The following is an 11013-nucleotide window of genomic DNA, read 5'->3' on the forward strand; positions in this document are numbered from 1 at the left end:
AAAGTCAATTGAGAAGAGATGGATAATTCAACAAGTGATACTGGGAATATGAGCTAAATATATGCAGGAAAATTTCAAATTAGATCTACATTTTATAGCATATCTAAAATTAAATTACCATTGGATTAATGATTTTGATGTAAAAGAATGAATCCATGAATAAACTTTCTAAGCATATAAACATTGGGGAAAATACACAAATGAAAAGATAACATGCTTGATTTCAAAAAAGTAACTATTTCCATAGGTCTAAAGATTTCACATAAATTTTTCTTTTCATGTATATCTAATCACATTAGAATGCTCACGATTAAGTAAAAACGGCAGGATGTAAATACATATGTGTGTATATATACTATAATCTCAATTTTGCAAAAAATACACATATATACATGTGGAATTATAGGTGATTTCTATCTTCATCATACTTTTTATATTTAAATGTCTATCTATATATATTGTTTAAAGGTGATCCAAAGGTAAAATATGAGATGAGTATACAAAATATATTAAGAAAAGTAATTTGTCTCCTGAAAAGCTTACTCCAATTAAAGACTCAAAAATCTGACTCTTTAACACTCACTGTATCACTATCATCACTCTGGGTTTCTGATTTTGAATCACTATCAACATCATCTTTTTCCAAGGAAGAAATGCTGATTTTATCCAATTCAGCTTGTATTTCTTCTTGGAGCTTTGCATCATCGTCATCATTGTCTTCCATCATCCTTCATAGTAAAACACAGAACCATTTAAAGAAAATTTCAAAGAGGCTAATATGCCAGTAAAAGCTACAGGTTCTTTAATGTGTGATATCAATCCAACAGGTTCTATGTAAACATGTTTTAGCTTAACAAACTTGTCACACCTTATTATAATTGTGCCATATATTACAGAATATTTTTTTCTCTCTCCATTCATTACTTCTTTAATGTTTGACTACAAAATGATCAACTCTAATAAGATTCTTTTAATTTTCTAAGGGAAAAGTAACATGGAGTGGACTGGCTTACCTTTCTGAACCAAGAAACTTCACAGTAAAACTCATCCTCATCATAATGGGAATAATTTTAGGCAAGATACCTTTGAACAGCTTGAATATTCAGAGATTAAAATACCCAGAAGAGAATAACCTAAGTCAATAAATGGGGAAACACATGGCTAGTTTCTACTCATAAACTCGAGTTGTTACTTTTAACAGAGAAAGCAACACGTTTTTACCAACAATAACATGTTGTAATAATGTATAATATATGGCTTATAAGACCAACATTTATTTCATTTAAATCTTTAATATTTGTAATAGATAAAGGTCACGCAGTAGATTACATATATCTTCACATCATCATCATTATCATCAACCACCATCAGTAGATTCCACATGTTGAGTACCTGTGACAAGCCAGGCACTAGAAGACACTTGTGTGACTGACAATGTTCAGAGGAAGTTAACAGGTTAAAGGTTATTACAGTCATTATATAGATGAGAAAACCAAGGTTTGAAGAGGTTATTTAATTGCATAAGTCATTATGCTAATACATAATAGATGTAGGATCCTAATTCCAAAGCCTGTGCTCTTCCCACTACCAAATGGTCTCCAAACTCAGTCAAGCTCTTCATCAGCCCAGCAATCCTTGTGAACATGCCCTAGTCCAATAGTCTTCAAATTGCAGATGACAATTCGTTAGTGGATCAAGAAATTAATTTTTAGTGGATCTTGATCATCAGGTTTTAATGTTAGGAAAGGAAAAGTTACGATAGGCCAGAAAGGAAACAATAAGTATACTATAAACACTAAAGATAAAAATTGTTGAAAAAAACATTTGTTTCAATTATAAGTATATATATATATATACACGAATCTATAGACATACGTATACATATATGTATATATGTACCCATGTGTGCATGAGCTCCAATGTAGTATTTTTTGTTATGTGTTTGTTTTACAGTGGGTCTATACTCCAGTATATACTCTAGTAGTCAGCTGTTATTTTATTTTCCAGACTGACAAACTTTAATTCTTTCCTCAAGTCCCACCATTGTCTTCTTGGCCCACCTTTCCTTCCTTCTACCCCTCCCTCCCTCCTTTCTTCTTTTATTCTTCCCTCCTTCCTTCCCTCCTTCCCTCCATCCTTCCTTCCCTCTCTCCTTTTCCTCCTTCCTTCCCTCCTTCCTTCAGTCCTTCCCTCCCTTTATTCTTCCCTCCCTCCCTTCTTCCCTCCTTCACTGTTTTCCTCTTTCTTTTCCTTCCTTTACTCATTCATCTCAAAATCAACTTTTTGGGAGCCTACCAGGTGCACTCCCAGCAGTGCTAGGTGCTACAAATAAGACAAGCAATCTGTTTTCACAGTTTATAGTCCAGTTAACAAAAAAATGAAACACCCTCATTTTTCTACTTCTTTTCCTGAAATCTCTTCTTCCTCATCTTACTAGGAGAGGAGCCCCTCTTCCTTAACAAAGTGTAACTCTTCTCCTATGCTCTGAATCTGACAACTGCTCACCTACTGAATTGCGCTCCATCCACTACTCCTTCTGTTTACTGTCTCGCCATACACTTTTATTCTACTGGCCCCCTCTCCACACAAACACAATCAGTTCACTCCCATCCAAAAAAAGATACTTGTGCCTGCCTTTCTTCTAGTTATAGATTTCACAGGTAAATAATTTACTTGAACTGATCTCCAAGTATTGCCAAAACTCTTGGGCATTTATCCCAGAGAAATGAAAATCTATGTTTACACCAAAACTTGTACACAAATCTTCACAACATTTTTATTCACAATAGTCCCAAACTGGAAACAATCAAAATATCCCTCAATAGGTGATTGGTTAAACCAACTCTAGTCCATCCACACCATGGAAACAAAAGAAAACATATTATGTGATTCCATTTATATAACATTTTTGAAATGACAAAATTTTATAAATGGAGGACAAACTAATGATTAGCAGGAGTTGGGGTGGGCAGGGTCGGAGGAAGGTGGTTATGGTGATAAAACGGCAGCACTAGAGAGCCTTATAGTGTTGGAACTCTTCGTATCTTGATTGTGGTAGTGGATTAGTGAGCATATTTATTTTATTTATTTACTTTTTTTTTTTGCCCCACCGCCCCGTCAGCCCGCACCCCGACACGGCCCCGCCCGCCGGCCCCCCAGCCCGCACCCCCACACGGCCCCGCGCCCCCTCAGCCCGCAGCCTCTTTCGGCCCCGCCGGCCCCTCAGCCCGCACCCCGACACGGCCCCGCGGCCGCTCAGCCTGCCCCCTCACACGGCCCCGCCCGCCGGCCCCTCAGCCCGCACCCCGACACGGCCCCGCGTGCCCTCAGCCCGCACCCCGACACGGCCCTGCTGGCCCCTCAGCCCGCACCCCGACACGGCCCCGCGTGCCCTCAGCCCGCACCCCGACACGGCCCTGCTGGCCCCTCAGCCCGCACCCCTCTCGGCCCCACCGCGGCGTCAGCCCGCACCCCGCACCTCCCCAGACCTCACCCTGCCGCCCGCTGCCTACTTTGAAAGCGCCCGGAGCCAGTGAGCATATTTAGATGCAAAATTATATATAAGGTAATACACACACAAATAAATACAAGTAAAATTGAGGAAATCTGAATGAGATCAGTAAATTGCATGAATATCAATATCCTGGTCGTGATATACTATAGTCCATAAAATATTACTATTGGGACTGGTCATGATATTATACTATAGTTTATAAAATATTACCATTGGGAGACAGTGAACAGAGTGTACAAGGGATATTTCTGCCTTGTTTCTTAAAACTGGATGCAAATCTACAATTCCCTCAATAAAACTGTAAAGATATCCTAAGTACTCACTAAGAAAACAAATAAACTATGATGGATCCATAGAATGGAATACTATGCAACCCGGTTAAAAAATGAGTATCTAAGGGCTGGCCCGGTGGCACAATGGTTAAGTGCCCAGTTCTGCTTTGGCAGCCCTGGGTTCGCTGGTTCGGATCCCGGGTGCAGACATGGCAGCGCTCGGCATGCCATGCTGTGGCAGGCGACCCACATATAAAGTAGAGGAAGATGGGCACGAATGTTAGCTCAGGGCCAGTCTTCCTCGGGAAAAAAAAGAGAGAGACAAGGATTGGCAGCAGTTAGCTCAGGGCTAATATTCCTTAAAAAAAAAAAATGGGTATGTATACTGTATCCCTGTGGAAAGGTGACCGAAGGAATAATTGAAAAAAGGCAAGTGGCAGAAAAATATGCACAATAACATTTCTTTTGTGTAACTACACACATACACAGGCACACTTTTTTAAACAGAAGCTTTCTGGAAGAAATTGGGGAACTTTTAATTTTCATTTCATACATTTACATTGAGTGATTTTTTATCATGAATATGTACTATTATAATTTGAAATGCTAGTTTAAAAATACTCAATTTTACCCACAACCTCCCTCCTCCAAAGGAAAACAGAGCAAAATTTAAAAAAGAAAAGGAGGACAAAACGCTATCCTGTAATTAGAGTGCAATTCAAAAGCTTTGTTAGAAAATTAGATGTTTTTTAACGTTGTTACAAAGCAGAATGCACAGGCACACAGAACTTTATGTAGAAAGAAAGGCAGGAGAATAAGGCAAAAGTAAGAGTCATTTCTATCATATGCCCCTCTCTGCTCATCTACTGATTCTTTAGATCTGCCCTAATTACACACTCGAGCACATACGTAATTTTAAATTTTCTAATAGCAGCTTTCTAAAAGTAAAGAGAAACAGGTGAAATTATTTTCATAATATATTTCACTTAACCTAATATAGCCAAAATCTTATTTCAACATGTAATCAATCTAAAAACTATTAATTATTAAGGTCAATATAAAAAGTTTACATTCTTGTTAGGCATACTAATTCTTCAAAATCTGACGTGTGTTTTACACGCAGCACATTTCAGCTCGGACTGGCTGCATTTCAAGCCCTCCACAGCCACCTGGAGCTGGTGGTTACCGGCAGGACAGCGCAGCCCGAGATGGACCCCCCTGTAAAGGGGCTACAGTAAACTACCTCGAGTTGCTAATAAGTCACTCGGAGTGGGCTAAAGCTGCCCAAAGTGGAAAATCTTAAGGAATTCCACCCTTCCACCCTTTACCACTGTAAAGAAAAGGGGAGAAAATCTACTTGTAAAGGTAACCATAAATTATATATGGAAAAAAAGAAAGAAAAAGGAAGGGAGGGAGGGAACTGTCGCGGGGGGCGGCGGGGGAGTGGAGGATGGACCAGCCAAGCCTCCCTTGGTCCTCAGGGTGGACCTTCAATTTTTGAGGGAGCTACCGAAACCTCCAAAACTGGAGGGAGCCTCGTGCTCCGCAGACTCGCGCGGCCGCCTGCTCGGCCCGCGGCTGCCCCTTGGCGGAGAGGGGCCCGGCTCCGTCCGCGCTCCCACAGCCCGGCCTCGCCTCCCGCAACACCAACCCGGCCTGGAGGGGCCCCGGCTCACCCACCAGCTGCTACTTCCCCCGGCTTGGTTGGAACACAGCGCCCAGAGCCTCCAAACAAAGCGTAACCACGGCAACAGCCAATCCCAAGGAAGATGGACTGGCCTTTCCCTACAGGTGCCCCAGTAGGACAAACTATCTCCATTCGAAATTGGAGTGAACTCTACATCTCAGGAGCTGGATGAGGCGCTTACATTTTTTTCCAGGTAGATTTTAATATTTAAATAAGTTTGAGAAGTATTTAATAAAGAAGTGACATTTTGTTACAATTACCCAAGTAAAGGTAGACCGACCTTTAAATTGTTTCAGAGCTAGCTATATTTATACTTGAATGAAATGAATGTTGAGTGACTCATGTATAAATTGTTCATTCCACAAAATGTTAATCCTAAAGAGTGATTTGGGGGTCTGTAAATATAGGATAGAAGCCAATAAACTCTTTGCCTTCCATGAAAACAGTTTCTTTTTAAAAAGAAAAAAAATTAATCAATGATCTCTCAAGGCCTATCAGAAATTTCTAAGTGAACGGGTATGCGGGATGAGAAATTCGAAAAATTACTTTCTGGAATATATTTTACTGTAAAATATTGACAGTGACACCCACTGTTTTAGTATAGCATTTGAAGTTATAAGTATAGATAATGCTATTTAATTTTAACTTAAAAATTCCTCAAGATTTCTTTTTTGTGGAGCAAATATATAGGGTACAAAACGTGAAATTTCTTCTTAGGTAATAACAGATACTTCTGATTTTAACTTTCTTAAAATTTGCAAACAAAGCATTAAATTCCAAGAGGAAGTGGTTAAGCATAATTTTAGATATCTGACATACAATACAGTAGAAGTAAACATTTCACTGAGCCTTTCAAAGAAAATAGACTCTATATCCTGGTAACAATAAACCTGTATTGCATCAACATAAGAATTAATAATATAGAGTGAGAAATCAGTAGATTTTTAATGTTAGAAAAGCACTTTAGTGTCTCGTCCAGGAAAGATAATGATTTTCAAAAATAAACTGGTTTCAAATCGAATTAAATTTAGAATATTTTCATTATAGAAGTTTATGTTCAAATGCCATTTCTTCTTTTTTTGTTTAGTTTTATTTATTTTTTTAGTTTATTTTATTTATCTCTGCTTCTCTTTTCCACTTAAAGACCATCCCAGACTTTCAGGTTCCCTCTCTAACCCTCTTTGCGCTCTCTCCTCGCAGCTGACATGGTCATCACTGATTTATAAACTATTCAAACTTTTTTAAAATCCTCAGGCTACATTATTATGTTGAAATTCACATGTAAAAATCTTAAGATTAATTTTATTTGTAATTATAAAACTATTCAGTCTTTTCCTAAATAATATCAAATCCATTAGTAAGCAATTAATTTCTAAAACTAATTTTAAATAGCTATTTAGTCATCAGCTAATTTGAATATGATGTCTAAATTGCTTTCCTTCTTTAAGCTCACCTTTTCAAACAAATTGATAGCGTATCAATTATAGCTCTGGTTTGAATCTCAGCTCTGCCACATATTAACTAGGTGAACTCAAGAAAGTTATTCTTCCCTCCTGAGTCACTTTCCTCATTGGCAATACTAGAAAAAATAGCATAATAGTGCCTAATTTGCAAAATTTTGATGGTCAAGGCAATTCTCAAATAGCTGCATAGCAGATGTGTGTTTGTTTCATTTCCTTAAGGATGATTATTATATAATATTTATTTATTTGTTTGCTTATTTATTTATTTATTGCTGAGGAAGATTGGCCCTGAGCTAACATCACTGCCCATCTTCCTCTATTTTGTATGTTGGGTCGCCACCAAAGCATGGCTGCTAACGAGTAGTGTAGGTTTGTGCCAGGGAACCAGACTCCTGCCGCCAAAGCAGAGCACACTGAACTTAACCTCTAGGCCATGGGGCTGGCCCCTGTATAATAATATTTTTAATATGCAACCCATAATGTTGGCTTCTTAGACATGACCACCTGCTTCAGAGTCCATTGCTTTCCCACAGTTTCCATCCCATTTCCCATCCTCATGTGCACCTCCCTTGTATAACCTTAGTATTTCTATACCTGTACTACTTATTAATTAGTAAGATTTAGCCAAGTACTGAACTAAGTGTTTTACCAACATAATCTCACTTAATTTTCACAACATCCCTTTGTGAAAATCATACATTTACAGATGATGACACTGGGGCTTGGAAAGGGTAGCAATTATTAAGTAGGTGGATTCAAGAAAACTATTTTACCTTCCTGACTGTCTTTCCTCATTGGTAGTACTGGGGATTATAGCATAATAATGCCTAATTTGCAAAATTTTGATGGTCAAGGCAATCAATATGAATGACATTGTAGAATATAGAATAATGTTAATAGCTTAAGAATTTAAGCTCTATAGACCTGGGTTCAAATTTCATCTTTGCCTCTTTCTGACATCCCAATGCTGGCAACTCTACTTCCTACTATATCTCTCATATCGTGGTAGTATTCTCCATCCTCAAAGCCGTCTTTCCGTTTGGATCACATTCATTTCTTATGAACAAGGGCATTAGCTTTGTAAAGTATCTCCCTGTCTTAGATTTCTTTTCTAATTAGACTTCCACACCAGTGACAGAATTTGCCTCCCCATCACCTTCAGAAAAATAAAAGCAAATTCTTAGCAAAGCATACATGGTCCTTCACAATCCTTAGAGTCTACTTCTCTAGCCTTATCTTTCATCTCTTGGCACTCTGACCCATGCCCCCAAGCACTGCACTATAAAGCTTGTGAACACAGTGTTCCATCTGCCTTGAAAACTTCCTACCTCTGCCCCATGTTTGTCTGCTTGGGACATTCTTAATCATCTTTCAAAATTATCTCAAATTCATCTGCTCTTTGTAACTTCCCGGTTCCCTTTATTCTCTATCCCCGCTCCCCCAACACATAATTCAGAGTTGGCCACAGGTTTTAATATTTGACTCCGTATCTTATTTATTCATTTTTGTGTTCCCATCTCCTGGCACTTAGAAGGAACTTAAAAACAATAACAAAAAGTAATTAGAGTACTATTTAATTAGTGAAAAATGACACCTATGAATAGGTGAATTATTGTAAATTGTCTTATAGCATTTATACAGTTAAAAAATGTCTCTGCTGTTGGACTTTAATCAGGAAATGAACAAAAGAAATACCACTTTATTTGATTATGATAAAAACAAATTCTTTGTCTATAGAAAAAGAAAATATAGGTTCTTCACACTACAAATATTTAAAGAGGAACTGCACTAACTTGTTGTGTATCTGTATGTTGGCACATATTCATTTTCCTTGACATTGTTTCCAGTATGTGAGGCTGGTGGCTGAAAAGATCAGCACATGACTGTCTCTTCTTACCATTCTGTGCAAACATGGCTATGGGCTTCCTTGACTCGTTGCTTGGACACCCTGTTTGGTCTGAATGTTTGTGCTCCCCCACCCCAATTTTCACATATTGGAATCCTTACACCCAATGTGATGGTGTTAGAAGGTGGGATAGGAGGTGATTAGGTCATGAGAGTGGATCCCTAATGAATGGGATTGTTGTTAGTGCCGTTGAGTGGATTCCGACTCCTAGCGACTCTGTGTACAGCAAAGCAGAACCCTGCCTGGTCTTTTTGTACCATCCTCTCACCTTCCAGCACTATTTCAAACAATGCTCTGCTACTATTCATAGGGTTTTCATGGCCCATTTTTTTCAGAAGTGAGTGGCCAGGTCCTTCTTCCTAGTCTGTCTTAGTCTAGAAACTCTGCTGAAACCTGCCCACCATGTGTGACCCTGCTGGTATTTGAAATATCAGTGGCATGGCTTTCAACATCACAGCTGCCACAGTATGACAACTGACAGAGAGGTGGGTGTGGTTCCCTGACTGAAAGACGAATGGGGCCAGGCCGTAGGAACACTGAATCTTAACCATTAGACCGCCAGGGCTGGCTCATGAATGGGATTAGTGCTCTTATAAAAGAAACCCCACAGAGCTCCCTGGTCCCTTTCACCAAGTGAGGATACAAGAAGTTTGAAACCTGGAAGAGGGCCCTCACACAGCCATGCTGGCACCCTGATCTCAGACTTCCAGCCTCTAGAATTGTGAGAAATAAATGTCTATTGTTTATAAGCTACCTAGTCTGTGGTATTTTGTTATAGCAACCCAAACAGATTAAAACTCTGCTGCTTTGAAGTTACCATGAGCATCCTCCTTACCAAGTTGGCTGACTTTGAGAGTACTGAATTCTCACTCTCTTTGACCTCTATATCATGTAACACCATTTTAGAAATTTCTTCCTCTGTTGGTTTCCATGTTTATCTTCTCATTGTGTAAAAGTCTGCTTTAAAAAAATCCAAATTCCTAACCATATCATTCTCTACCATCACACCTCTGCTCATCTTCATCTATAGTCAATCCCTCTTCTCTTTCCTTCATTCCCATGACATCAGCTCCCTGTGGATGACTCCCTAGTCTGCATAGCCTATGCTATCCATTTACCTGCCCTCCATTAACAGTCCTTAACCACAAAAATATCTTTTACTAACTCAAACTCAATTATTAAATATTAAATTTATAATTTTTTCAAACAATTTCTTTCTCTGTTTTTCTGTTTGCAGTGATTATCATTGTTCTTTTATTTTTCCATCCTACAGGAATCTTTCTGATCATCTTTGATTCTTTCTTTTCCATAGTAAAGCATATGGAAACTGTATCCACACCCTTTTTTTCTCCCTCTAATTACCTTTTGTAATTCCCTTTCCTAACTGTCAGGCATTTTGTTTGGATTTTTCCACCCTAATTCACTTCTTTCCTTCATCTTGGGCGCGTAGTTGCCTCTACCTCCCCTGAGAATTGTCCTATGACTAAGTATGTGCCAGTGGGTTATAAGCAGAAGAGAAGCGTGCACCACTTAACTTGCTTAAAGATGTTTGCTGGAGTTTGCTCACCTTCTTTTCCTTTCAGCTGGTTATACAGGATGACATTTCGAGCAAATTTGGGAGTCATATATTGAACAGGCTGGAACAGGCCCCAGCCAGTTTCCAAAGGTGATTTCCTAGAAGAGAATCAATTACCCATCTTGGACTGAGAGAGAAATAAATTTCAGTTTGTTTTTGTATTTGGGTCTTTTGATAAAGCATTTTTGCCTCGACTCTAACATGCTAATTATGACCAAACAACAGTCAAGTCTGCGCCTTCAACATTTCACACCAGAGTTATGCCGAGAGTGCTCGTTCTTTAGTCTCCTTTCTCTTTCTCATTTGCAGACAGAGCTCAGGACTTTGGGCCTAAGTTCTTGTTTAGGCTGTAGGAGAGGATCATAAGTTTTTCATATGCTGCAGTAAATAGAATTGAAGCCAAAAATGTAGATCTACAGCATCTTGGGGAGAAACAAATAAAAAGCAGACAGTCTTTCCAAGTGAGTGTCCCATCAAAACAGGCCAGACGCTGGAGGAATCTAAGACTAAAGGACGGAAACTGGAGAAACAAATGACAGCAGGAGAGTTCAAAGCAGAGGGTGGAAGACAAAGCCTAGAGAGACTCTTTAGACTG

General features: G+C 39.0%; 1 protein-coding gene across 1 annotated transcript in view; it reads right to left on the reverse strand.

Annotated features, from left to right (window-relative positions):
• Positions 1-727, reverse strand: part of LRRIQ1 (leucine rich repeats and IQ motif containing 1) — a 201435-nt gene extending 200708 nt beyond the window's left edge. The window contains exon 1 of the mRNA XM_046646524.1: positions 584-727. Within this exon, the coding sequence (XP_046502480.1) occupies positions 584-727 (144 nt within the window). The remainder of the gene's footprint in view (positions 1-583) is intronic.
• Between the last annotated feature and the right edge of the window lie 10286 nt (positions 728-11013).

Source organism: Equus quagga, chromosome 19 (assembly GCF_021613505.1).
Source record: "Equus quagga isolate Etosha38 chromosome 19, UCLA_HA_Equagga_1.0, whole genome shotgun sequence".
Lineage (NCBI taxonomy): Eukaryota > Metazoa > Chordata > Mammalia > Perissodactyla > Equidae > Equus > Equus quagga.